The sequence below is a fragment of the Panthera leo genome, chromosome E3, assembly GCF_018350215.1.
Source record: "Panthera leo isolate Ple1 chromosome E3, P.leo_Ple1_pat1.1, whole genome shotgun sequence".
Taxonomy (NCBI): domain Eukaryota; kingdom Metazoa; phylum Chordata; class Mammalia; order Carnivora; family Felidae; genus Panthera; species Panthera leo.
Window position 1 is genome coordinate 32371026 of NC_056694.1, and position 27221 is coordinate 32398246.

Below are 27221 nucleotides of genomic sequence, written 5' to 3' on the forward strand. Positions count from 1 at the left end.
CTGGGGTGTACGGATGCCCCGGGCTTGTGTGCGTTTGTCCATCTGTGCCTGGAATCCCCCGCGTGGAGTCCAGAGGTCAGCGTCTGGGTGCGTCTCTGGCCTCAGCTCCCAGGTTCTGTGGCCACACAGTGTGTCAGGTGGACCCGGACTCATCTCTTAGTGGATGTATTGGGGGGAGGGGTTTCACCAATGTCTGTGGCTCAGTTGGGGGCAGCTGACAGGTGCGGCAGCCTGGAAACTCTAGGCTGAAATGAAGGACTTGGGTTCTGGTGCAGAGTCTGCCGCTCAGAGCAGCTGCTAGCACTTAGCGAGCCTTCCCGACCCTTCCCGACCCTTCTTTGGGCAGACCCGCTTCCCTCCGGGGCGTGAAGCCAGAGAGAGGGGAGGTGGGGCCTGATTCCAGCTGCCGTTACCTGCACAAATGCTTCTTTGCTCAGAGCCTGGGGCGATTCACTTCACCTTGCTTCCTGGCTTCCTCATCTGCAAGATGCCTCTCTGTCCCCTTCCTACCTGGCTTCCTTGGGCTCATTTGTCCCAAGGTGGGTGTTATGGGTTGACTCGTCTCCTCTCCCCCCAGAAAAGATCTGTGGAAGTTCTAACCTCTAGTCCCACAAAAGGTGAGCTTATTTGGTAAGAGGGTCTTTGCGTTTGCAGATAGGATTAGTTAAGATGAGGTCACACTGGAGCAGGGTGGGCTGCTAATGCAGAGTGACTGGTGTCCTTATAAAAAGCCAACCCCGGGAAGGCAGGCTCGTTGAGGACGCCGTGCGACACTGGGGGCAGAGATTGGGGTGAGGCAGCCACAAGCCCAGGCACGCCACCAGAAGGTAGAGGAGCGGCACGGGACGGACGGGTCGTCCCCCACGGCCCTCAGCGGGAACCAGCCCGGTCCACGCTGTGAGTTTGGATTTCTGGCCTCCGGGTGGGCAGGGAGAACTTTCTGTTGTTTTAAGTCACCCCGCTGCTGGTGCTTTGTTCACAGTAGCTCCAGGAGACGAATACAGCGGGTGGCTGCTTTCCCCGGTTCCTGCCACCCCCAGGTTGCTCTGAGGCCCCAGCAGCACTGGCATCACCTGGATGCTCATTGAGATGCAGACTCTCGCCCCACCCCCGCCCCGGACCTCCCGAATCAGAATCCTGGGAACGAGGGACCCAGGTGATCCGTCTGAGGAAGAAGGGGGTGGAATGGCGAGTCCCCGACGCACTGTGTCTGGGTGTCTGGGAGCAGCTGGCATTTATTGAAGCCCCGCTGCCCGCCAGGCAGTGCCCCAAGCCCTCAGGGACATTATCGTCCCCTCGTGGGTTCCCCGCGTCCCCCTGGAGTCAGCGCTGCTACCGTGCACGTGCTGCTCCGCTTGGGGCACGTGATTTACGTGAACTACGCCTGATTGGCACCCCACCCCCACCCCAGCAGCCCTTCTCACCCCGTTTCATGGGTGAGGAGAACGGGACTCTCACAGAGAGGTTAAGCCACCTGCTCAGGGTCACCCAGGTCTTCGGTGGTGGAGCTGGGAGGTGAACCCGGCCAGACCTCTGATCAGCGTGTCCCAACTTGTACCCAGAGCCGCTACTCCCCCGCTCCCCCCCAACGCCCCCTTCTTTGGGAGAGCTCCTGAGGGCAGCTCTCATTTCCCCATTTCTTTTCTCTCGCTTGGAAGTTGTGGTAAACTACACATCATGTAAAATTGGCCATTTTTAACCATTTAAAGTGAACGATTCTGTGACAGGCGTGGAACCATCACCACTGTCTCGTTCTAGAACCTTTGCATCCCCCCAAAAGGAATCCCCCTTGCCCATTGAACACAAACTCCCCGTTCCCCTGTCCCCCTGCCCCCTGCAGCCTCTCCTGTGCTTGCCGTCCCTCTAGATCGGCCTGTTCCGGATGTTTCCCAGGAGTGGAATCCTACCCTATGTGCCCCGGCTGCTTTGGCTCAGCATTTCCGTTTGTTTTCCAGGTTCCTCTGCGTTGTAGCAGGTGTTAGCCCTTCATCCCTTCTTATTTTTCATGTTTTTTATTGTGGTTACATATGCATCATCTAAAAGTGAACCATTGCGACCATTTCCAAGTACAGCTCGGTGCTGGTAAGTACGTTCACACTGTTGTGCAAGCGTCACCACCGTCCGTCTGCCAAACCGAAACTCGGTACACATTGAGCAATGACTCTGTTCCCTCGCCGTCCTGCTTTGCTGGCTGTGTGAACCTTCCTGCTCTAGATTCCTCGTGCAGGTGGACCCGACAGTATCTCTGCCTTTCTGTCTGGCTTTTTTCACTTAAGCCTCACGCTTTCAAGGTTTGTCCTCCCGATGGCCTGTGTCCATGCTTCCTTCCTCTCTCTGGCCGTATAAGGTCCCGCTGTGTGGATCGGTCCTATTTTGTTCATCTACCTAGCGCTGGACACGTTTCGGCCATCGGGAAGGTTGCTGCTGTGCAGACACACGTGCAGGTTTTTGCTGGAAGACAGGTTTTCCGTTGTTTTGGCTTCCAGTTGTGAAAACTCTAGGCTCTGTGGCTGGGGGAGGGGAGGGTGTCTCTGCCTTGGTGCCCTCCTGGGAAAGAGGGGAGGATCCCCCCAGAGGGCCCGCATGGGCCGATCAGCCAGGGGCCCACTGACTTGTCTCTGGGGGGTCCACTTTAACTTGCTGCTAAGCCTGTCCAGCCTCTAAAGTTGGGATGCCTCTTTAAGAAGAAATAAAGAACAGAAACAAGTTACAACCCTGGTGACCAGAGGGAAGTCTGGTTATTTTGTTTGTTTGTTTAAATTTGCTAAAACACTCAGACTTCTGTCGTGCTGATCTTTGAATCCAAGCCGTGAGGACATAGCGGTCCGCATCTGTGTAGGCGTCCCAACTGTCTGAAAACCTGCCTGTCCCGGGCTCAGTTGACAGAGGTGGAAGGGGGACATTGTCATTTGAGGCAACGAGGGACTCTGCAGGACAGAGGTGTGAACACTATCTCTGGGGCATTCTGGAGAAGAAACCTCCGATTCTCTGCAGACGGTTCGCCCCCCTGGCTGGCCAGGCCCACGGGGTTTCAGAAGGGCACAGAGGGGTCCCTGCTTTTAGAGGCCGGAGGGACCCGCACCTGTGTTTTTTTTTTTTGCTCCTGGAGCTGAGTCCATGTTGAGGAAGGAGTAGGGAGGGCCCCTTGATTGAGAGGAGCCCACGAGTCCCCTGAGGTGTAGTTAAAATGCAGATGGGGGCTCAGGAGGCCTGGTGGGGGTCTGCTGATCACACGTTTCCAGCCAGACCCCAGCAGTCGAGGGGAGCGGATGAGGGATGGGCAGGCGGCGTTGCGCCTGGGGGTCCCCTTCCTCCCACGTCTTCGTGCTGGCACGCTGCTGGGAGCGGAAGAGACACCTGACTCTAAGTGGGCGTCGGGGCTGAAGAAATAAATAGCACGCTGCTCATTTTTAACAGTTGGGGGAAAACCTCTGACAGAGGATGTCTAAAAGGAGCATCCCCAGCCCAGGCTTTCTCCCCGCCCCCCCCCCCCCCAACAAATTGTAACCATGAATGAGAAACAGAGTGATTAGCCACAGCCACCTCATGCCCCCTCTGGTCTGGTGTCCTAGGGATTTCCTGTCCAGGAACCTCAGGCACCTGGGGCAGATGTTGTCCTCCCATCTTACAGATGAGTAAACCAAGGCCCTGAGCCTCGGCCAGGGCCGTACATTCACTCGGCAAGGATGGAGTGCGAGCGTGGGTCTAGGCTCTCTGGCTCTCCCTGCCCCCACTGTCTGGGTGGGGGCTGGGCAGGCATTTATGTTGCAAGTAGGAGTGGCCTTTTGTTGGTTGGTTGGTTGGTTGGTGGTTTCTTTCTTTCTCTCCTTTTCTTTTCTTTTTTTTTTTTTTGTGCGAGGAGCTGGTAAGCCCAGAAGAAAGGACCTGCTTTCTGGAATTTTCCTCATGCATCCAACTGTAATGGTCAATTACTCAGTTGGGGATTTTTAGGTCTGGATTTTTATTGTGACCACAGATAACCCCCAGAATATCAATTCGTGGGCTTGGTTTATTCTTGCCTCAATGCAAAGTTGAGGTTGCCTCTGATTTCTTTTTCTACTTTTTAATTTTAATTTACATAAAAGTACAGAGAACAGTGAGCCTCCATTGGGATCAGCACGTGGCCAGTGTTACATCCTCACCTCTAAATCCACTACAGCCCCTGGGTCGTTGGGACGCAAATTCTAGGCACAACCTCATATGCTTGGTTGGTTGGTTGGTTGGTTGTGGCAGAGTAAACCGAGGAGTAAAGATACGGTCTTTCCTCAGCCTTTGTCCCAGTGAAAAGCAGAGCTTTCCCCAGTGTCTGAAGGATGATATATAGGACATATATAGGATATATATGATACATATATATGTATATTTTATAATCTAATTAAATATATATAGTTTCTGTTTTTAAGTATGCTTCATGCCCAGTGGGGAGCCCAATATGGGGCTTGAACTCACGACCCTGACATCAAGAGTCGGATGCTTCACTGACTGAGTCACCCGGGTACCCCTGAAGGAGGAGGTTTTAAATTAAAGGAAGAGAACGTAAAATACAATGTTTGCTGAGGAATTCAAGCTGGAGATAGTCTTTAAAAACCAGAGCATGATTTTCAAAGTAATTTAAACAAACACAAGACAATTTTTTAAGATACTGTTCAATCTCTGCTGAATTTGGGATTAAACCAACCTTTCCCCTCAAGTCAGACCTGCCTTAGAAGCGTATGGGAGGGGCGCCTGGGTAGTTCGGTCGGTTAGGCGTCTGACTCTTGATTTCAGCTCAGGTCATGATCTCACAGTTTGTGACATCGAGCCCCCTGTCGGGCTTTGCACTGATAGCCTGGAGCCTGCTTGGGATTCTCTCTCTCCCTCTCTCTTTCTCTTTCTTTCCCTCCCCTGCTCACCTTCTCAAAATTAACCTTAAAAAAAAAATGGGACAGGGGACTTGTGTCCTTGTGGGACCTCCCCCTATTTTATTTTATTTACTTTGTTTAGACACAGCCTCTCCCCAACCCCCATCCACCACCCTCTGTGTCCATTTTTTAGAGCAGTTTTAGGTTTACAGAAAAATTGAGCAAACAGTACAGAGTCCCCATGAGCCCTCCCCCGCCCCAAAGTTTCCCCTATTAACAGCTTGCATTAGTGTCTTGGATGTGTTACAAACCAACACGGCATTGTTACCTACAGTCCCTTGTTTACATGAGGGTCCGTGCTGGTGGTGGGTATTTTCTAGGCTTTGACATAAGCATAATGACATGTATCCACCATTGTGTCGTGGAGAGTATTTCACTGCCCTGAAAGTCCCCGTATTCTTCTCTCCCTTCCCCCCACTGTCCACAAACCCTAGCAACTTTTTTTTTTTTTTTTTAACTGTGTCTACCGTTCAGTTTTTCCCAGAATGTCCCTAGTGTTGGAGTCCTACAGTAAGCAGCCTTTTCACACTGGCTTGATTTTGTAACATGCATTTAAGGTTCCTCTTGGCCTTTTCATGGCTTGAGAGCTCATTGCTTTTTAGGGCTGAATAACATTCCCCTGTGTGGAAGGACCCCCAGCCGATCGATTCACCTATTGAGGACATCTTGGGTCACTCGCAGTTTGGGGCAGTGATGCATAAGGTTGCTGTAAATATCTGTGTCCTGTGGTAGGTGTGGACTGAAGTTTTAGACTCATTTGAGTAAATCCTGAGCAGCGTGATTACTGGATTGTATCACATGCAGAGTTTTTAGGGTGATTTGCAAAGATTTCTCTGGTCAGGAGCTTCAAGCAAAACTTTTCAAAGGTATGATGTACATTAAGTACGCTAAAGTAGATGGTTTGAACTTTTTTTTTTAAGTTTGTTTATTTTGAGGAGGAGAGAGACGGAGAGAGAAAGAATTTCAGGCAGGCTCTGCACCATCAGTGTAGAACCCAATGTGGGGCTCGAACCCAAGAACTGTGAGATCATGACCTGAGCCGAAGTTGGATGCTTAACCAACTGGGCCACCCAGGTGTCCCTGGTTTGAACTTTTATACGTGTATCCACACGAGATGGAGATACAGAGTGTCTCCAGCACCTTGGTCACCTTCTCAGTCACCCTCCCCTCAACCATCCCCGGAGAAAAAGATGCTCTGATTTCTAGCACGATCCATTGGTTCTGCCAGCCAGCCAGCTCCCAACCTGCAGCTTCTGAAAGCAGATGTTTTGTGGGGGGTGGAGGGGGGAGGTGGAGGGGGGAGGTGGGGGGCCATTAGTAGCAATTAGCTTTATTTTGGTTTGTTTTTAAAAATTTTTTCACTTTAATTTATTTTAGAGCATGAGCTCTCCAGTGAACAGGGAGGGAGGGAGACAGAATATGAAGGAGAGAGTAAGAATCTCAAGCAGGCTCCCTGCTCCGCGTGGAGCCCGACACAGGGCTTGTTCGTACAACCCTGGGATCCTGGCCTGAGCCGAAATCGAAATCAAGACTCAGATGCTCAACCCACCGAGCCAGCCAGGCGCCCCTATTTTGATTTGTTTTGAATAGCGCCCCGTATCATCATTGTTCATGCCGGTCTGGGGCAGAGGCTGGCATACTTCCTGGGTAAGAACATTGTCGACTTGGCAGGCTAGCGAATGAGTAAGCGTGGCTGTTCCAATAAAACTTTACTTAGAAGACAGGAAGTGGGCCAGATTGGTCTCCTGGGCCAGAGTTTATGAGCCCAGGGTACAGTGGTGCTTTTCCTTTGCAAAATTCAGGTCTGGGCTGCGCTGCAGGCCCGGCCCCGTCTGCCCTGGGAGGGGGTAGTAGCCTGGCGCACACCTTTATGCTTCCTCAGGTGGCTTGCACGCGCCTTCAGGGCCGAGAACCTTCCACATCCCCTCCGAGGGGAAGACCGCAGCTGTGGGGCACAGAACTGTGAACATGGATTTACGCTAAAACATAAGGCCGTAAGGATTCGACCCCCCCCCCCCCCCCCCCGCCTTGACCACATCTGAAGCAATTTCATTTCCCCTCCTCTCCTCTCCCCTCCTCCTCCTCCTCTCCTCTGGGCCTGGCCTGCCGAGGGTGGCCTACCGAGCAGAAAGTGCTACCTGTTCAAGCTGAGGAATGGAGAAGGTTCTTCGGTGAAATGGAGGGATGGGGGGCAGGCTGGATCTGGAGAGGTCAGGAGTCTCGGGGGATCCCTGCAGAGACAAAGGTCTGCCCCTGGCTAGTGAGAGAGAAAGTTGTGGTCTTGAGGGGAATTTCACAGCTGGGTTCCTTGGAGGTAGATGGGTTTCGAGTGACTGAGGGCTGAGGTAAGCCGGTCACGGTCTGTGAGCACGATCTGTGTTTCAAGCACTTTTGACGTGCCACCTTCCACTTGATCTTTTAATAGCTAGGATGTGGCTGGTGTTGGCATTCCCATTTTACACAAGTGGAGATTGAGTGCTCAGAGGTTGCGTGGCTGAGGGAGGGCAGCGGAGACGCTCCGAGGTCGGAGTGGGATTTGAACGCGGGCAGTCTGGCACCTCAGGACTGGTTGCCTCTCGAGGGGCAAGCGGGTGGGTGCCTGGGAGGGTGGAGTTGGAAGCCAATGGCCTTGGGATGTGGAGGTGACTGTCAGGGTGCTCTATGGCCATGGAGGTGGCAGAGAGAACCCCGGGGGGTGGCAGGCTGCCCCCCCCTCCCCCCACCGTCCCCCGGCAGGGAAAGGCAGACAGGTGAAAGCCATGGCCCTCACTGCTCTCAAGACCAGGAAGCTCCCCCTGTGAGTGCTGGCGGGGGACAGAGGCGGACCGAAGGAGGGTTTGGAGGGCGGCCCAGAGGACAGCCTGCATCGGACAGGATGAAAGCCGTATTTGAGGGTGCAGGAGGCATCCTTTTTTACTTTGGCCTTTGAATAATGATGGCCACGATAATAGTACTTTCCATTATAAATTAAGGAAATCATTTGACGGGTACCTAACTAAGCAGAACCTTCCAACAATGGGAATTTTTCTGCATTTGTTAGGAAACCACAGCCAAAAAAAGTGGGTGGGCAGGGGATTTATTCGAATGCATGAACTTCCAGGTTTTAGCCTGGATCCGTGGACGTGGGTGGGTGTCTCCTACGTCTTTGAGGTCTACACTGTTCTACAACATAAACTCAACTACATGACTTGGCACGGCAAATATTTGCCGAGAATCTTAAATGCCAGGTACGATTATCAGGCATGTAAAATGATCTCAAACATGGCTTTTTCCCTGAAAGAACTTCCATTTCTGGAAAGAGGACTTCTTTATCTTCAAGGTGGAGGCATTAAGATTGTATTAAGACATTTAGTTAAAAGATTCTCAAGATTTAAGGTTAGGGGCGCCTGGGTGGTTCAGCTGATTAAGCATCTGAGTCTTGATTTCAGCTCAGGTCATGATCTCAAGGTTTGCGAGTTCAAGCCGCACGTCGGGCTCTGTGTCTCTGCTTCGGATCCTGTCTCCGTTTGTGGCCCTCTCCGTTCACGTATGTGTACTCCCTCACGAACACTTAAAAAAAAGATTTATGGTTAAAAGGGCGTCAGAGACTGCTGAGGGTCTTATGTTCGGGAATATTCCAGATCTGGACAATCTATGAGATCACATCTGATTCTTCAGGGCTAGGTACATGTCCCCGGCTGGCTTGCACCCCAGCCACCAGGAGAGCTCAGGATATGAAAGGGACAGAGGAGAAGTGTTCTGGCGAATGGCCGGTGGTTTGGCACCTCTCGCTCCTCCTTTGGAACACCAGGAGTAAATTTAGAAGCCACTATGAATTCCGGTTCTCAATCAGTTCACGTTCCCTTGAGAGTCAGAAACCGCACAATTACACAGGAACCCAGTTCGCTTATTCTGTGTGGTCCTTCTTGGAAAGAATGAGCAGGTGCCTGCCTGATGCCACTGCCAGTTAGAGGCTCATGGGCCAATATGAAACACGGCCTGTGATATTTTATTAATCGTATCAGTCTCTGTCCTTTAAAAATATTTTCCCGTTGCAACTTTTAATTTCTGGCTTCTCGTGCAAATACCAGATCCAGCAGAGCTGGGTGAGGAGGCCTGCCCCTTCCTCCCCTCCCTCCAGAGCCCTGGCTGGTGCTTTACCTGCCAACCACCGTCCCCCTTGCAGGGCTGCTTTCTCCATCTTGGCTGCTTGTTTCTTCCCGTGCTCTATCAAAGTACATGCCAGAAGGGTCCCCTACCTGGTCCGTGTCACCCACCACCAGCACCTGCCTGACCCCTATAGGTCTTTGTTCTCTCCGCCCTGGATACGTGGGTGGCCTCGTCATCCATGTAACCTTGGGTCTCTGGTCTCTCAGACTTTTTTCTTTATAAATTGCTGCGAGACGAGTCAGGATTTCCCTCTCTCCAGGAACACGCGTTCCCCGGTGACACGAGACTGCACCCATGGGCTGCACGTGGACTGCTCTGTTACTGGTGGAATAACCCAACCTTTACCTTTAGGGAACTGGTCCTTATCACTGCCAGGTGGGGAGGCAGTGACCACTGTCCTGTTTCACTTCAGAGGTACCCAAGTTTCGAAGAAGGCAAGTGATCTTTGAGATCGAGTTAGGGGAAAGTACTGGATTCTTCGAGAGGGGAGAGATGCTAGTATACTAATGACTGTTTCAGAACTTGTGACTTACGGACGTTTGCAGAGCTGCGGCCTGAGTCGGGCTCGCAGTGCACTGGGGACAACGCGGAAAGTCAGAACCCACAGAGTGAGCTCGGTGACTGCCCTCTTGGCCTTTGCAGTGAGGGGGCTTCTGGGTTCTTTCCTAGGCACCCGTTGGCCACCTTTTTCCATCTGTTTTTCCGAGTGAGCGCCATCGTCACCTATGTGTGCTGTGACTGGTTCAGCAGAAGCTTTGTGGGCTGCTTTGTCACCGTGCTTCTCCTCCTGTCCTTTGACTTCTGGTCTGTGAAGGTAAGGCCCCTTCGCTCATGATGCCGTCATTCCAGAAACACAAGGGCTGTGTTTCTAGATGGTGACCCTCCGGCGGCACGTGGCCGATTTGAGCCGAGAGGTACTTTCCTTGAAACTGCAAATACATACTGAGCCGACATTACTTGAAATTCAAGTTAAAACCCATTGTTCAGAGTTGAACGATGATTCTGGTCCCCACTTGTCATCACTGGAAGGACGTGTCTTATGCAAGTGACCGCTCCACCTGGCTTTGGATTTTTGGCAAACCTGGCATACATTTAAAATATGCCACATATTTTTGGAGGGGGGGGTGTGTGTGGTGGTCGAGGGAGTCACTTACAGGTAAACTGAGTTGAAAATTAGGAGACTCCACGAATTCTCAGAACCTGCCACGGTTCAGTTCCCCTCTCCCCCTGCTCCCGGGACAAGTTCAACACGAACGGACTTTTGTCTGTCCGTGAAAAGACGACTCGTTCTTTACGGCGTGCCTGGGGTTCTTCTGTCCATGTCCCCCAGAACGTGACCGGGAGACTGCTGGTGGGCCTCCGCTGGTGGAACCACATAGACGAAGACGGGAAGGGCCGCTGGATTTTTGAGGCCAGAAAGGTACCGTCCGCTACGGGTCCGCCTCGCAGCGGGGACGTGGCTGTGGAAGTTTGCGCGGGTCCCCTCTGGGCTCCATGCGGGTCTGGTGGCCGCCGCATGCAAAGAGCGAGAACGGGAGTGCGCTCCCGTTGAAGACGGGGCCCTCCCTCCCCGGCAGGCGTCCCCGCAGCGCAGCGTGGCCACAGAAGCGGAGGCGCGCATCTTCTGGCTTGGCCTCGTCATCTGCCCGCTGATTTGGACCGTGTTCTTCTTCAGCACCTTGTTCTCCTTGAAGCTCGAGTGGCTGGTAAGGCACCGCCCGGCCCTGGCGTGGCTTCGCCATCTACGCGCAACAGGCGGCACGAGCGGGTTCCGTTGTCGTCTGCCAATTGGTTGGAAACCGCTTTCCTAGATGGTTCACGTACCGGGCCATTCACCCATTTAGCGTGTGCCATTTGCCGGGTTTCCAGGGGATTCACTGTGGTGCCGTCAACACCAAGCCAGTGTGGGGGTAGTTTCATCCCCCCAGAAAGAAACCCTGTACCTTTTTGCCCTCACTCCCTCCTGGCCCTGCTCCTCGTTCTTCTGTTTCAATAGGCTCACCTATTCCAGGTACTTTCTATAACTAGAATTCTAGAACATGATTGCTTGTGATCTTCTCTCACTTAACATGGGATTTTTAAGGTTCGTCGGTGTTGCAGCATTTATCAGTATTTCTTTCCTTTTCTATGGCTGTGTAATAGCCCCCTCTACGGCCACGCTACGTTTGCTTTATCCACTCCCCCACCGATGGCCATGGGCTGGATCTTTTGGATGCGTAGGAATAATGCTGAGGAAGGAGTTGAAAGCAAAGCATGTGCTAGCCTACTCTGGAACCCTTCCTCAATAGGAATAAGCTCACCTCAGAGTTATGAAGTTTCATTTCAGTTTTCTTACCATCTCAGTGCTGTGATCTGCCTCACTTACTGGGAAAACAAAATACCCACACACCATAGGAGCAGCAGTATAATTAAAAGCAGGGGCTCTGGAGTTTGGATGCTGGTCCAGCCCTGCATCGGCTCTGGGACTGTGCTCAACTTTGGTTCTCTGGGCTTCACTTTCTTCCCTGTAAAATGGGATGATAATGGCACCAACCTCTTGGGTTGTTGACAAGGTACCTGTGATGATCGGCGAGTGCTCAGAGAAGGTTGGCTGTGACTAGGTACAAGCCAGAGTTGCTTCTATGTGGTTTGGGGGGAGTGGGTGGGTGGGGTTCAATATATGCTCTTAAAAGAATTTGCTTTGTCTGAGCGCAGGCCCTTGTGATAGCTGGGATTTCTCTCCAAGCTGCTAACCTCTATGGCTACGTCCTTTGTAAGATGGGAGGTGAGAGGGACATCAGCAAAATCACAGCCAGTTTTCTGTCCCAGATGGTGTTCCAGACGGTGAGTTACTAGAGTCTTCCTCCCGGACCCCTGCACTCCAGACGCCGAAAGGGAAGGAGGCCCACTAGCCAATGCCATTTTAACATTTTCTGTATCAACCAAGCTACCCTGTCCGTAACCCCCAAAAATACCACACAAAAATATTTTTTTAACTTTGCATATATTTCTACACGTGAGAGTAATCTTTGAAATTTGAACCATCTTAAAATCTGACCAGGGCTGCTTTAGACCAAGACATTGAGCGATGAGCTCTGTGGGCTTTTGGTTACATCGTGGGTTTGCTCTGGCCCCTGAATCAGCAGAATCAGGCCCCTCACTTGTGAGGACAAAGCCACAGCTGACTTTTTCCCTTGCAGGCCAGCCCAAGGGACTTCCAGAAGCCTGGCCTCAAGGGGCTGGAGATTCACAAGCATTAGGTAAGAGGTGGGGGCCTGGGCACAGAGCCAGGGGCGAGCCAGCCTGTGTCCTCCGGGTTTTGCAGGCCTCCTCCCTGCCCTTTCCTCACACTGAACACATGCAAAATCAACCATATGTGCAGGCATGAAGGGAGGGGGCAGGAAATGAGAGAAAGGGAGAGAACGAGGGATTTGCCCATCTGTCTGCCCACGCCCCGAGAGAGATGGGAAACGGGAATTCACTCTTCCCTCGGTGTCCATTCCTGCACATCTCCTGGCAATGAAGAGAATTCTAGAATTTACATGGGTGTCTCCTTTTATGTAATTAAAAAAAAACAACCCTATAAGCTGTCTTATAGGATGCTGTAAATTACTGGCTATAGTGTGCACTAGGTACAGACACAGATGACCTCTTCTGTTTCCATGGGTGATTTAAGAGCTTTTCAAGGGCTTCTGGGGACTAATTTTTCCCTCATTCTGAAGCAGCATTTGGACTGTGCTACTTGAAGCCATGACTGGGTTTTGCAGTGAAGCCACACATCCATCACCGGGGTTCTTTTTTAGGCTTATCTTCTGAGGCAGCAGTGGCTTGAGGGAGAAGTTCTGTAACTGCACAAGCTTCCAGCAGAGAATTCCCTGACCAATAAGCCGTTGGCTCTTTCCTGGAAGCAGGCCTTGGGGGAGAGGTTTGAGGTTCTTATTTTTAAGAGGCGTGTTTGTAAAGAATGCCTTTATGTGTGTTGAAAAGTATACAAATCCTATGACTCAAGCATCTCTAAAAAAATGACTTCATGCCATACCAGAGTCTGGTCCCTTTCTGCCTGTGACCCCACTTTGTCCCCATGCTGCTCAGGCTGGAGTGCAAGTGCGGCTTGCGTCTTGAATGTTCTCTTGTGTTTCAGGAGCTGATGAGGTGCTCTTCTTTTGGCTGATGGAGACCACAGAACTCCTGGATTTCTGGAACACGAGACACAGAAGCAGTGACGATGAGGCAGTGTCTCCAGCAGCTGTGCCTGTGCTGGTGAGGGCTGAACCCCCAGACGGCCTAACTCCCAAAACAGCCCTGTTCTGCTGCTGCCCTAACTCTTCAAAAGCGCTCATCCATGGTCCTATCTGGCTGAAGTCTCCCATCGGCTCATTCCACAGATCAAGAATCCTGGGAATGCTGGTATTGGCCCCGGACACCATCTTCCTAGGTAAAAGGAACTCTACTGTGTGCCATGAGCCTATATGCTTTAACAACTGACTGCTCCCAGCCCCCCTAAAATCCAGGCTTCCAGTGGCCGCCCACCAATGTAGTCAGGTCGGCACAGGTTTGTTTTTTTTCCTTTAACCAGTTTCTCACAGACGCCTGGCTTCCTGGGCTGAGGGTCATCCCAGCCCCTACTAGCCCTCCCGTCCCCACCCGAGGCTGCATGGCAGTGACCCTAATGCTCCACAGATGACCCTAGACAGGATCTTCTCCCACTCAGCCCCACAGCCCTCTTGAGTTCACGGGACTCGCACGCACACGTACTTTGAATGATACCTCTGTAGGCTAAAGCAGCTGGGGAATCCGGTGCATCAATCAAAAAAGACTGTCCTTTGTCACAACTCTTACCTTAAGGAGATAAATGAAAAAACATCGGTGAAGACAGAGGCCACACAAACTGGGGGTTCTTTCTGGTCGTGTGACCTTAGGAAGGCCTTGAGCCTCACCGGACAAGAGCAAAGCTGAGAAACAAACAAAATGAACAGCAGCGTACAAGACGTGGGTTCCACCGGGTGCGTTTTCCACGGCAGCGACCACCTGTCTGCTGGGCTTTCCCAGCACCCTCCCAAGGACACACAGTGGGGTCCTAGGATCCAGGTGCCACGGTGCAGGGACCTCTGGCAGTGGTCGGAGACCCTGCCAGGCAGGTGCTCTTTTCTTCTCCCCCTATCCTGGGCAGAACCCCATCAGCCTACCCAGCACTGCTGGAGAAGCAGGTCTGTGGTTCTGCTCCCCAACCTTAGGTGGGCCGTGGCAAGGCCAAGTGCTGAACTATCCCTTTCTCGCTTCCCCTCGTACTTGGGCACAGGGCCAGGGAAACCGAGCTGGGGGTGGGGGGGGGGTGCAGGGAGGATCCAAGAGGAGAGGGGGTTGGCAGAGGTGGAGCCCAGATGAGCCCGGGCTACCCTGGGACCATGGCAGAAATGGGGTAGCTAGACTAGGTCTGGGGAATCCCAGCACAGTCCCGTGATGGCCACGATGTTCTCAAGTCTTCCCTTCCCCAGTAGGCCCTCCCCTTCCAAAGGTACCCTGGTTCATTCCCCATTTTCAAGGCTCCCCTTTCCTCTGACTGTGCTCTAAGAACAGTCCTGTCAGAAGAGCTTGTTGCTGAGGCTTTCTGGTGTCCTCTGGGGACATCGATGCAGCAGCAGCAGCCCCCCCGGCAGGGATGGGGGGCATTGTTATCACCCCCTCTTACAGATGCGGCTGTCAGGACTTGGAGCCTCCAGCCGGCGGTGGGGAGAAGCAGGACTCTGAGGCCGGGCAGGGGCTGAGAACCCCAGGGCCAGTGAGGTGGCCTTACCTCCTGCCCCAGGGCTCCCACCCAGGCTGGAGCGCAAGCTTCATCCCTTCCTGTCTGTGTCCGGGCATCCACCTTGGCTCCCGCTGGACAAAAGAGTTCACGAGGGTCACAGTGCCCTCACCGCCTTGTCCTCCTTTCCACTGTACGAACGTGCTAACCCCCCTTCCTCACTGGTCTGATTTCAACGACAAATGAGGCTCGGGGACATGTAACGTCACACGGTACTGCTTCCTAGAAGACACTTCATTCTCTTAGCTTCAGACTGAGCCGCAGCCGCCCCCGAGGGCCTCTGCTAGCAGCTCTTGTAAAGTGCTAGAACTTTGCTTCTTTGTGACTAGTGGACGGAGTCAGGCAGGACGGCAGCTGCCTCCCTCCCTCACAGGGGCTGGGACCTGCACACTGGCTTGGGGCTCCCCGAGCCTGGATAGGCTCTTCCGGGCCCCTCCCATCCTATCATAGGGATCTGAGGGACCTGGCCTCCAGCTAGGGTACAGGCTCACAGCAGTGGGTACGCCCGGAGCCACTGCCCAGCCTGTCCCTCAGCAGCCCCCCTGTGCTCCAGCTGCCGCTGGAGATCTTTAGCAGGAGACCTGTGCTCTGACCACCCGAGGGAAAAGGGTGAACTCAGCACCATGCCTGGTCGGCGCACAGTGGTTAATCTCCCTGGGTGTGTGCCCCTCCCTAAAAGAACAGCTGGGATTTCCTGTGGTACCTGGGGGGCCCCCAAGCGCAGAGTGCTTCTCAAGGGGGAGCAAAGGCTCCCAGGATATTCTCCTGGGCCCCAGGGTTCCAGAGAGGCACGCAGTCCTGGGGCAGCCCCACACTCACCCTCCACCCCGTGCTTTCGGCCCCATCTCCCTCCAGCCCCCCAACAATCTGGCCTGCCTGGGCATGGCCCACACAGCTCCCCAGCCTGCTGCCAACCCTCAAGCCTCCCCTGCCTCGAAGAAGCAGCACGGGAGGAGGAACCTGGCCTTCCCCACACCCATGTCTCCCATGGTCAGTCATGGCTGCCCATCGGCCCCAGCTCCTAGATGGCTGGGACCTCAGCCAACTTTCTCCCCAACCATCAAGTCCTGTCCCCTTCCCTCTCCTGCACGTCCCTTCCTCTACATGGCAAAGCCCAGCCCCGGGCAAGTCCTACCCTCCTCCCCACTCCCCTGCAGAGCCGCCTGCAGGTCTCCCTCTCAGCACTCGCCCCTGTGCCCTGGCTCAGGGTCTGATTCTCATTTCCCAACTGCTGCAGGCCCAGCGGCCAAGCTTGGCTGCAAAGCTGTCCACACCTGGGCTCCAGCCTACCTTCCAGCCTTCGCCCCTTGGCTTCCTGCAGGCCCAGGCCCCTCTGCTCGTGCTCCCACCCCACGGCTTCTGCACGTCCCCGGCACAGCCGACATACCCAAGTTCAACTCTGTGGTCCCCGGGAAACAAATGTGGAGGCCGGTATAACTTAAAAGGTGTGGACTGCCCTCCCCACCATGCCACTTAGCAACAGTGAACACACAATGGGGAGGGGGTCCACCATTCCCTCCTCCAGGCTCACTGCCACTCACGGGGTTGTCTAGAGGGGATGCGCGGGACTCTGGCATTAAAAACGGGGCATTTGTGGGGCACATGGTGGCTCAAGTGGGTTAAGTGTCCCACTTGAGCTCAGGTCACAATCTCGCGGTCTGTGAGTTGGAGCCCCGCGTCGGGTTCTGTGCTGACAGCTCGCAACCTGGAGCCTGCTTCGGATTCTGTGTCTCCCTCTCTCTCTGAACCTCCCCTGCTCTTGCTCTGTCTCTGTATCTCAAGAATGAACATTAAAATAATCTTTTTAAAAAGGGGGCATTTTTTCATGCAACATAGCCCCTGAAGGCAGACCAACACCCTCACCTAGTGCTGAGAGACAGGGCCCTCGGTGCTGTGCCGGACCTCCCAAGAGGCAGAAAGTCTTCCTAAGGGGTTTTCCAGGCTAATTGTGTTCAGGACTTTCACCTCAGAACCTAATTCCTGAGATGGGACCGCCCAGCATACCCCTGCCCAGTCCCCCTCCGGCCCCCTCGCCTTGGGTGAATTCCTCTCCCGTGGCCTCCCGGCATCTTGCAGACAGTGGTGACCCACGTTCCAGGCCCCACGCGGCCCCCTCGTGACCCAGAGGTTTACTCGTTCTGACTACACACCCAGGGGGCCTACGGTTTCCCTCGCCTGGAGGTGAGCACCTGAGAGCGGGCCCTTCATCTGTGGCCCCACGGTCCACGGTCGCGGCCGTGCGGGGTGTGAACACCCCGCTTGGCGACACAAAGTTGAGATCGGCGCTCAGACTCACCCACCTATGTGTGGGTCCAGAGGCACTTTTCCGAGGAGAGGGATCTTCAGGTCCTGGCACAAGACCTCCGCACCCCCCGTCGTTGGTGGGAATATCTGAGACTCTTTCTAGGAGGCAAGTTAAAAGGGAAGAGTTAAGGACTTTGTTTTCAGAATTAAAACTGGACATTTTAAAGCAACTTTAAAAAATGGCTGTTTGAATATGAAACAGTAACCACCCCAGCAGAGTTTTCCTTAAATCAGCAGTATTTTGTGTGTGTATGATCCCACTTCCCAAAATGAGGGGGAAAGCAGAAACTGTGTCACAGAAACCGTGTCCCAGGCTCTCCTCCACCACTACGAGGAAGGGCCTGGGCGCCGGGCCCGGGCCACCGCATTCCCACCTTGCACTTGGGGCAGACGAAAACACTCATGTTCTCCACCACTCCGATGATGGGCAGCTTCACCTTGTGGCAGAAGCTGATTTCTTTGCGGACGTCCTGGAGGGACACCTCCTGTCAAGGTTCAAAACACCATTTATTTCAAGATCAAAGTGAAGACAGACCGTGTGCGGGCAGGGGCGGCACTGCAGTGGACTCGGCACCAGAAAGCCTCACGTTTAATAAGTATTTGGGCCCGACCATGTGGTGACGCCTGTTCGGGGCATGGACTCCCACAAACCCCGAAAGGATAAACCTGAACAGCCAAATGGTAAACATACAATGAACGTGCAGAATAATAACCTTTTACGACACCTCAGGGTTGTTTTCTCAGCAGTACACGACTGTGCACCATTGTCTAGATCGGGGGAAAGTGGGCCCCATCTGGCCGCCTGCCTGTTTTTAGAAACTTCTGGACGCAGCCACACCCCCGTTCCTTCACATCTCATCCCAGGCTGCCTTTGTCCTCCAGTGGTACAAAGGAGTAGCTGTGACAGGATGTAGGAGACATAAAGCCTAAAATATTTATATCTGGCCATTTAAAAAAAAAAAAAAAAAGGTTTGCTAACCTCTGATCTCAACTTTTGAACACAGCTTTATGGACAAGAAACTAAGGCACATTCCTGTATTGAGATTGAATTCACTTCTGAACTCTGAAAGTTCGTCTGACAGCATGAGCACTGTGTGTAATCCTTGCTTAGTACCCTCTCCACGCCCCGGTGCCACATTATTGCAGACACGTCTGTGGCTTTACCACGTGGGGGGTGCCTGGAGGCTCAAGGCTCCCAGTCGTCCCTCTCTCCTGAGCACACCTTTGGTTCTCGGTCTGTCTGGCACGGAGGGAGAGACACAAAGACATTAAGGGAGAAGGTCAGCTGGTAAGAGTCCCCGCATCTCCCTGCACCTCTGTCGTTCTCTCCTTGGTGGCGCCGCTGTGTCAAAAATGCCCCCCAAAAGGGTCCGCTGCCTGTAACGGTGGCTGTGAAGGGCTCTGAGAAACCAGGAGAGCCTGCTGTCGTGTCACACTCTGCCGAGAGGTTCTGGAGGAAGGGCACACAAATGTGGAGCGTCCTTCCATGGCTTCCCGGAGAAGGGCCAGCCTCTGCTCTTGCTGTGCCTCTCTTGTTGAGCCCAAGGGGCAGTCTGTGCTCTCTTTCACAGTCAAGTTGCCTTAGCCTTTTTTTTTTTTTTTTTTTTTTAACGTCTCTTCATTTTTGAGAGAGCAAGCATGAGTGGGCTAGGGGCAGAGAGAAGGGGACGGACGATCCAAAGCAGGCTGAGCCGACAGCCCAACGTGGGACTGAAACTCATGAACCTGAGCTGAAATCGGATGCTCAACTGACTGAGCCACCCAGGCGGCCCTGAAGAAGCCACCTTGATGCAAAGTGGATTTCTGTGGTTTCTCAACAGATGATTTTGAACCAGTTCACAACAAAACTGAACACCAAGAGTTCCTGTATGCTCCCCGTGCCCACCCCCCTAACGCCTCCCCACTATCGACATCCCACGGCATGGCGCTGCATTCCGAACAGATGCTTTTCCTTTGCGGTAACCTGTTGGGACCACACTCAATCGTGTGGCCGGCCTGGAGTGGCCCCGACCAGCCTAAGGACAAAGCCACCCTCCCTCCACTGCCGCTCCCTGGGACGGGTGCTCCCTCCGCTGCAGCCACCAGAGGGGCGTATCTGCTTCTCTGCACGCCCCCCAGAGGCCCCCTGACCAGCACCAGAGCCCTCTCTCACGCCTGTCGCGTCGTCCGCTCCCTGACCCAGGCACCCCCACGTGGCCCACTGTGGTCACCCCCGCTTGTCGGAGCGCCACGAACGCACTGCGTCCGGCACCCACGTTCCTCCGTGAACCGCACAGGCCCTGAGGGAGGACCGGCCTTTTCCCTCCCTGGCGCCTGGCCCGGGGCGTGTTCGTAGTGGGTGCTCGGCCCAGGTCTGACAAGGGGTGATACTGACTGCCTCACAGACAAAAACCTACTTTCTTGTGCTTTCTTAGGAGTGGAGGAGAGTACCGTGACAGGCGTAACTCATTTCTTGGGACCCTGTGAGAGCAATGACAAGAACAGAGCATATCGCAAACCTGACCGTGTTTGTTCACTGCTGGGCTCACTCAGGCTGACGCTACTGCTCTCTCCTCAGCGTGCGCCCATCACGGCCTGCGTGCGACTGGGACAGGAGGACCCGGGCGTCGCTAAAGAAGGGGCAAGGGCTGTAGCAGCTAATCCAGAAGCCTGTCTATACCCGAAGATGGCTGTACGGAAAACCAGACTTCCTCTGTTTGTCGGAGACGTGAACAGAAGCACTGCAGGGGGACGGATGCTGGGGCACAGTGGGGGGGGGAGGTGACCACGAGGGACAGGCTGAATTCTAACAGCACCAGTGGCCTTGCGGGCTTGGTGAAGGCGACACTTCAAAGCAATTTCGAGCCGCTACTGTTTAATCTGTGGACAGAATTGCGGCATGCTCATTTTGTACACAGCAAACGCCTGGACCACAGACAAAACGTTTCACAAGTTTCTGCAGATCCGAACCGAGGGCGGTCGGAGCACGTGTTGGCGGGAGCTGCTTCAAGAAAAGGGGCTCGAGACCGCACGAGAAAGAAACCGTTCGACAGGGCACAGCGTGGCGCCCTCTCTGCGCGGGCGCTCGCTCACCTGAGGAGTAGTGATGATCACCGCCCCATCGACGTGTGCCGCGGACAGGTACTGGACGGCCGAGAGGTGTTCGTCCGACGTGCCCGGCGGGGTGTCCACGATGAGGTAGTCGACCTCTCCCCAGTCCACGTCCCGAAGGAACTGCTTGATCATGCCTGGAGAGAGATCCAGTGAGGCCCCTTCTCTTTCTCGTTTCCGTACTCACGACTCTCTAGAGGGGGTTCAGGATCTTCACGTACACTTGGTCTGTGCTCTAAATCAGGGGCGTCTGCCTACGGCTGGGGTGGGGCGTGCTACTGGCATCTGGCAGCTAGAGGCCGGGGTGCCGGCACCCTAGAAGGCAGAACACAGTCCACCCCTCCCCTAACAGAGAATTCTCTTGGCCCCAGAAGTCACGAGGGCCTGGGCTCAGGAGCCCTGTCCTAAAAGACACTTTTGCGTGGTTACCTTAAGCCTCAGCGGCCCAATCACCTTGCTGTGATGTCACCTCACACGTTTCTTGGGCATAGAAAAGCTACTATAAAACCACAGTGAAAATAATTTCAGGGTTACAGAGGTCTTAAGGAGAAAAAACCCATCACAGATGTTAAAAATTGTCAAACAGCCCCTGGTATTTCTGTTCGGCTCTCTTCAACCAGTGAAGGCAACAACAGAGGCCATGAGATGCTTACAAATGATACCGTGCAAAAGCCCGGCAGATCACAGTTGCCATCCTGACGGGCCAGGCTGCCCTTGGAAGATGGTAAGCAAAGAGAAAAAGTGGAGTGGCAAACCATTCTTCTTTGGTCCCCTCCAGATAACGGCATCGTCAGGACTGCTGAGCAAGAAACCCACGGACATCACCCCCAGGTTGTCTTCCAAGAACTAAACAGGATGAAACAAGCAACATTTAAAACCACAGGGCAAGGCACTTCCTTGTCATTTATCTGAGCTCAAAATGAAAAAACCATTTGGGGAACTAAATGACCACGTGACTTATGGGTCTAGTCATTATTTTTTGCCAGTTTATTATTTATTTTGAGAGAGAGAGGGACGGACGGAGAGAGAGACGGGGAGAGAGAGAATTCCAAGTAGGCTCTGCATTGTCAGCACGGAGCCTGACCTCACAAACCGTGAGCTCACGACCTGAGCTGAAACCAAGAGTGAGGCCATTAACCGATAGCCACCCAGGCGCCTTGGGTCTATTCATTCTTTAAACCCACAAATCGTTTTGAGCAGGAGGAGAAGAAGGGTTACCATACGGGGGGGGGGGGGGGGGGGGGACTTGAAAGAGGTCCCCTGGGGCCCTGTGCTGCAGCCTAACCTCAGTTGAAGCATCCTTTAACTGCTCTCACCTGGGTTGGCAAACCTTAGCTTCCAGGCCAAATCTGGCCCACCTTCTGCTTTCGTACGTCAAGTTTTGTTGGAATACAACCGTGGTCATTCATTCACGTATTATCACCTTCACACTTCAACAGCGGGTAGCGTACCATCCCTGAACTGCAAATATTTACTATCTGACCCTTGGGAGAAGCAGTTTGCCAGTCCCTGATCTTAACTGTATTCCCTGCACCTAAAACAGTCCTTCCATAGTAAGTATCTGCTGACTGAGTGTTGGGTTGAGGAAAGTGTTGCCAGCCCAACCCACATCTGTTACGTACACATGACACACTACCCTGAAAACAAGGCAAAGAGAAATAATAGGGTGCTTGCGTGGCTCAGTCAGTTAAGCCTCTGACTTCAGCTCAGGTCACGACCTCACGGTTCGTGTGTTCGAGCCCCGCATCGGGCTGTGTGCTGACAGCTCAGAGCCTGGAGCCTGCTTTGGAATCCGTGTCTCCCTCCCCACCCCCCGCCCCCACGACTTATGCGCACTCTCTCTCTCAAAAATAAACATTGAAAAACAAAACAAAACCAACTCACCACTGGAGACCAGCCCGAGCCACTCTGGTGAACCTGCACAAACACGAACATGGACACACGCATTTATAAGAAATGACACGCTTAGGCACACTTCTCACACAGACCAATTTACACATTAAGAAAACAACTTCATAAAACAATTCATCCTCTCAAATGCTACCACTAAATCCTTACTAGAGAGTGAACAGCTGGGGAGAGGCCATGGGTCATAGAAGCTCTATTTCTCAACCCCCCACCCTCCCTGAGTTGGGTTATTTTGAAACCCTGGCTGGTTATGTCTAGTCAGGTTCAAATATAACCTGGGGCCGGGGTATTTTACAGGTGTGACAGCAACCAGGCAGGGGTTGTCGAGGATGTGCAGGGGACTGTGGCGCAGCAAGGCCGTCTCTGTAAAAGGCCAAGTGTGAAGCAGCGACACAGACCCTGGCCCGTTGGCAGCCGGGGTGTCAGCCTGTGGGCACAAGAACTGGGGGGGAGGGGGGCGCGGACAGGGGAGAGGTGTCGACAGGAAGCTCAGGGGCCACTTCATGATTCACACTCTCTTTCCAGCAGACGTTCGTTAACAGCCGGCGTTCCACCCCGCCCCGCCTCTTCCTCGTCAAGCTGGACCTGCCTCTTCCTCGTCAAGCTGGACCTGACTCGACTTCCAAGTACACGGCAGTCTTAGCAGCTGTGTCGCCCTACTGTTAAAACCTTCTCCAGAGATCTCATTCCCACGCCACGTCAGTCTCCCACAGCCAACAGCTCAGTGGCTTTCGGGATATTCGCGGGAGCTGGGCCCCCCCCACCAGTCAGTTTCAGAACATTTTCGTCACCCCTTAGCAGTCGTCCCCGATCCTTCCACCTCCCCCCCATCCTAGATGACCACCACCCACTCTTGTGTCTACAGAGGTGCCTGTTCTGGACATTTCACAGACATGCAACCATATACCAGGTGGTCTCTGATGACTGGCTTTAAGGGTTTTTTAGCTTTTCTTTTTTTTAATTCCAGCAAACATGCCGCGTTGCATTAGTTTCAGGAATACACCACAGCGACTCTACAATTCCATCTGCGACTCTGCTCATCACAACAGGTGTGTCCTTGGTCCCCCTTCACCTATATCACCCAGGTCTTCATTTAAAAAAAAAAAAACGGGCGCCCGGGGTCTCAAGAGGTTGAGCATCCGACTTCAGCTCAGGTCATGATCTCACGGTTCATGGGTTCGAGCCCCGCATCAGGCTCTGTGCTAACAACTCAGATCCTAGAGACTGCTTCGGATTCTGTGTCTCCCTCTCTCTCTCTCTGCCCCTCCCCCGCTTGCACTCTCTCTCTCTCTCTCTCTCAAAAATAAACAAAGATTAAAACAAACAAACAAAACAACAAACCTTCTTCCCTATTTAAACTCATCCTCCACAATGGCAGGCTTAAAAGAGGGGGTAAAAAACATAATAACCCCAACAGGGTATGAGAAGAAAACAGCATCACTTCTATTTTATCTCACCACGTAAAAAATTCAGGGTCTATAAAATACTCACCTGTTGGTACATTCAGTGCTATGTGCCCGTAAGTGACAAGTAAACACAGAGCCGTGCTGTGGGCGTGTGCGAAGAAGCTGGTCACTGACGGCACATGAGCACACGTGTTGGACCCCTAAGCTCTTCCTCCCTCCTGGATGGTGTCATGCCCCTTCCCGAGGCGCCCTCAGCAGCAAATCCCAGCCCTGAGTAGCGCCCATAGGCCTGGCCTGCCTGCCTCTGGCTACTGTCCAGCTCCCCTACCTGTCACCCTGCCACTAGTCATTGTGCTGGTGACACTCCTGCTCCAGGGCTCCTGCACCTGGCTCCCTCAGCCCAGGAGGCTCTTCCCCAGCAGGATGCCCTGGACCACACCCTCCTAAGCAGCAGTTCCCCTTGCTCCTCCCATCCCCCCTACCCTGCTCTCATTATCTTTGATCTGTCAGCTGCCCCCCTCCCACCAGGGCTGGACGTTTATTTGCCTTGTTGACTACTCTCCCCCAGCTCGCGCATGGCGCCCAGCAGTTATGTGAAGAGTGAGCCAATCTAACACCCTGGGAACATCCTAGCTCTCTGGCCTCACTTTAATGCACTGTCTTCAAGGGGGACCCTTTCTGGGACTGCTTCTTACCACCTAGGAGGGAGAGATCAGCACCTGTACAGACTGCTATAGGGCTGAGGCCCTCCTCCGTGTCACCTGCCCGCCTTGCAGCCTCAGCTCCCTAGGGGTGACAACGAGGGCAAAAACATTCCCCTATTTCCAAGGGTATGGACCCCTGGCAAAGACCGGCCTAGCTTTCCCAGGCAGAGTGAAGTTTCTGTGTCCTACTTCTGCATTTCACTCGTGTTTCCCTTCCCCTCCAAGAAGGCATTGAAACTAATACTTCTCAAAGGGCGTGGGTGGACTTTATATACAATGCCACCCCACCACCGTTCACAGCTGTCGTTCACGTAGACGGACCAGTGAATGTTTGTCTGGTTTCAGCATGGCCGGGTGGGGACACACGGCTCTGCTCCGTCTGGGATCAGCCGCTCGGCCCAGCCATCTGCCGTGAGGATACTGGCTATGGTGTGCATGACAGTTCTCACCTGTTCTCCTTCCAATCCCATCATCTTGGGAATCGATGGCCCACATATATCAATGTCCAGAAGGGCGACCTGGGAAACAAGAAGAGACCAGAGCAATGATGCGACTGAGTGTGCAGTCCTCCAGATGTGCACTACTGGGAAAGAAACGGGGCTTGAGGAAAAGAGGAAGCGCAGAAGATAGAAACTAAGTCAGATGTGGACCAAACAGAATCTCAGGGGAGTTACGGCATGCAGCTTCCAGGCGGCGGAGACACCGTCGAGAACTCCTAAAGAGAACGTGGCACAGTCCATCAACGCCAATGATTTCAGCACCCACCCCCAGGTCTGGCCCAACTCCAGGGTGATCTAACAACCCAATGTCTGGTCAAAGATTCGGGTGCAGCCACCGCTCACTGTTCACTCGGCCTTGACCGTGTGCCCGAAGGGGAGGTGGGTATCATTATCCCTGCTTTACAGAAAACGAAACTGAGGTTCAGAGAGGCCCACTGACTTGTTCAATAAGCAAGAAGAGCTGGGACGTAAACCAAGGTCTCCCGACTCCAACACCGGGCCCCCTTCCGTGACCCCGTGGGGCCCGGAGAGGAGGGCCAGAGTGGAGGCTCTCGCTGACCTCTGACCAAGCTGCACTGCACTGTGATCGTGAAAGTTAGTGATGGCTTCCCCTTAACGCCTAACAGGAAACTGAAGGTAAGAAGGAAGTCGAGGGAAGCTGTGTGAAGGCTGGGAGGACTCCTCCCACCCCAAATGCCCCAGCTTCTCCGCGTGACACAGGACAGGCTGGGAGACGCCTTCAGGAACCCTCTGAAGAGCAGGAGGGCTGGTATTCCTCTCAAGACTTCGACGTCAACCATCCAGAGTGCAGCACCTCCGGGTAACTTTTGAACTTGCTCCAAATCCGCTTGTTGCTTCCTCTTCGCTGCTCCCAGCAGACCCCAGCCTCCACTTCCTCACTCTGCTCACCCTGGATCGGGAACCGATTCATGATCAGATCAGCCTCTTGGCTCCCCCGCCCCCTGCTGGGCCACCTGGAGAACGCAGCCCAACGATTCTCAAGCTGAGGACCCGGTTTCCTTCCCTTCACACTGGCACTCGAGGCTGGTGGGTGTTAATGATCTAGACCTTTTACCTCAGGGCCTCACGACTCAGGAAATCACACCATCACTGCAATCCTAACAGGCTTTCCTCGCACTCTCGGTTTCTAGTCACTCAGTCTCTGCACCCTTTCTTAGGGGAACGATTTTATCAGTTTAGAGGAACCAGGCTCCCCACAACCAAGGGGGCAAATCCTGAGTGCAAAGATGCAGGAGTGCAAGAAACACATCCCATGCATTCTCTTCCCTGGTGGTGTCCAAAAAGACTGACATGTCTCTGCTATCCAGACCTCTGGGCGGCCATGTATCCTGTCCCCTTCACACTTCCTTTTGAACCTGTCACTAACCCAGAACCGATCCAACTAACTCCCTTTCTGCTCAAGCCAGAGAACCCTAGTAGAGACAAACGTGCCTGAGTAAAGCTTACTGGGGCCTCTGTGGAAGGTTCTAGAAGCCTGATGAAACAAGCAGGCTTTGCCACAACCATCTCCCAGCCAGAGACTGGGGGAACAGGGTACCATCAGGATCCCAAACTTCCCCTTAAGAAAAGGTGATGGGGACACCTGGGTGACTCAGTCGGTTAAGCATCTGACTTCCGATGAGGTCATGATCTCACAGTTCATGAGTTCGAGCCTGGTATTGGGGTCTGTGCTGACAGCACGGAGCCTGGAGCCTGCTTCGAATTCTGTGTCTCCCTCTTCTCTCTGCTCCTCCCCTGCTCATACTCTGTCTCCCTCTCTCTTTCTCACAAAAATAAACCTTAAAAAAATAAAATTAAATTAAAAAAAAAAAAAAAAAAAAAAGGTGATGGGAGGTAAGCTGTAGCCCTGATGGCATTCCATCCAGTCACCCGTGTGGACTGTTCTCTCCACCCCAACCGTCATAGCTCCCGATCCCAGAAGCCAATGTTCAGGAGACCATCGGACCCCGTCCAAGCTCTCAAGTCTACAAGCCCCGGACACATGCCTTATTCAGTCCAGAAGCCCCCAGAGAGCGCCCGCGAAGGCTATAATCCCCTTTCGGATCACAAAGCAAGATGACCACTTGGTCCCTTGTGGGAGTCGGTGACTCTGCCGTGGAAAGACAGTGTGTGAGCTTTTGTGGTCTCCCAGCTGAGGTGTCACTTTTGAAGCTTCTGCTCCCTTCACCACGACTCACAAAATCCCAGACTGCCGGTGATCAGTGGGAGCGGGGGGGTGGGTCGTCCTAGTTCTGTTCCCTCGTGGCTCAAGACCCTTCGCTAACAAGTTGTTGGGACACCTGCCTGCCTTGAGGGCTAACACAGAACAGTCCTGCTGAGAGTCAGGGATGCGCTTCCCCGAGACAGTGGACAGAAAAGGGACCAGAACTGCCCCCCTGAATTTAGGGAAGGAAGGAACATGTGCTATTTGAGATTCATCAACACAAGAGATGCAGAGTCTACAGTCCGTCTGTCAA

The 27221-nt window shown here is 53.5% G+C and overlaps 2 protein-coding genes across 5 annotated transcripts in view; one reads left to right on the forward strand and one right to left on the reverse strand.

The window, feature by feature from the left end:
- TVP23A (trans-golgi network vesicle protein 23 homolog A) overlaps window positions 1–12289 on the forward strand; it is a 27663-nt gene extending 15374 nt beyond the window's left edge. Inside the window, exons 3-7 of the mRNA XM_042921566.1 lie at window positions 9720–9864; window positions 10381–10470; window positions 10628–10756; window positions 11745–11873; window positions 12230–12289. Of these exons, the coding sequence (XP_042777500.1) occupies window positions 9720–9864; window positions 10381–10470; window positions 10628–10756; window positions 11745–11873; window positions 12230–12289 (553 nt within the window). The remainder of the gene's footprint in view (window positions 1–9719; window positions 9865–10380; window positions 10471–10627; window positions 10757–11744; window positions 11874–12229) is intronic.
- The window catches only part of NUBP1 (nucleotide binding protein 1), a 35276-nt gene that overhangs the window by 1877 nt on the left and 6178 nt on the right, over window positions 1–27221 (reverse strand). For 2 of the 4 annotated variants that reach the window (XR_006197669.1, XR_006197668.1), the window contains exons 4-11: window positions 24694–24762; window positions 22111–22143; window positions 20982–21072; window positions 20209–20363; window positions 17511–17621; window positions 17133–17235; window positions 13785–13868; window positions 13069–13225 (exon numbers count right to left, since the gene is read on the reverse strand). Coding sequence is in view for 1 of the 4 variants with exons in the window: in XM_042921565.1 (XP_042777499.1) it covers window positions 13167–13225; window positions 13785–13868; window positions 17133–17235; window positions 17511–17621; window positions 20209–20363; window positions 20982–21072; window positions 22111–22143; window positions 24694–24762 (705 nt within the window). In the remaining 3 variants the exon portion in view is untranslated. Of the gene's footprint in view, window positions 1–6446; window positions 6862–7039; window positions 7159–12150; window positions 13226–13784; window positions 13869–17132; window positions 17236–17510; window positions 17622–20208; window positions 20364–20981; window positions 21073–22110; window positions 22144–24693; window positions 24763–27221 lie in introns of those variants that run through there. The other 2 variants (XR_006197667.1, XM_042921565.1) reach the window with 2 other exon arrangements.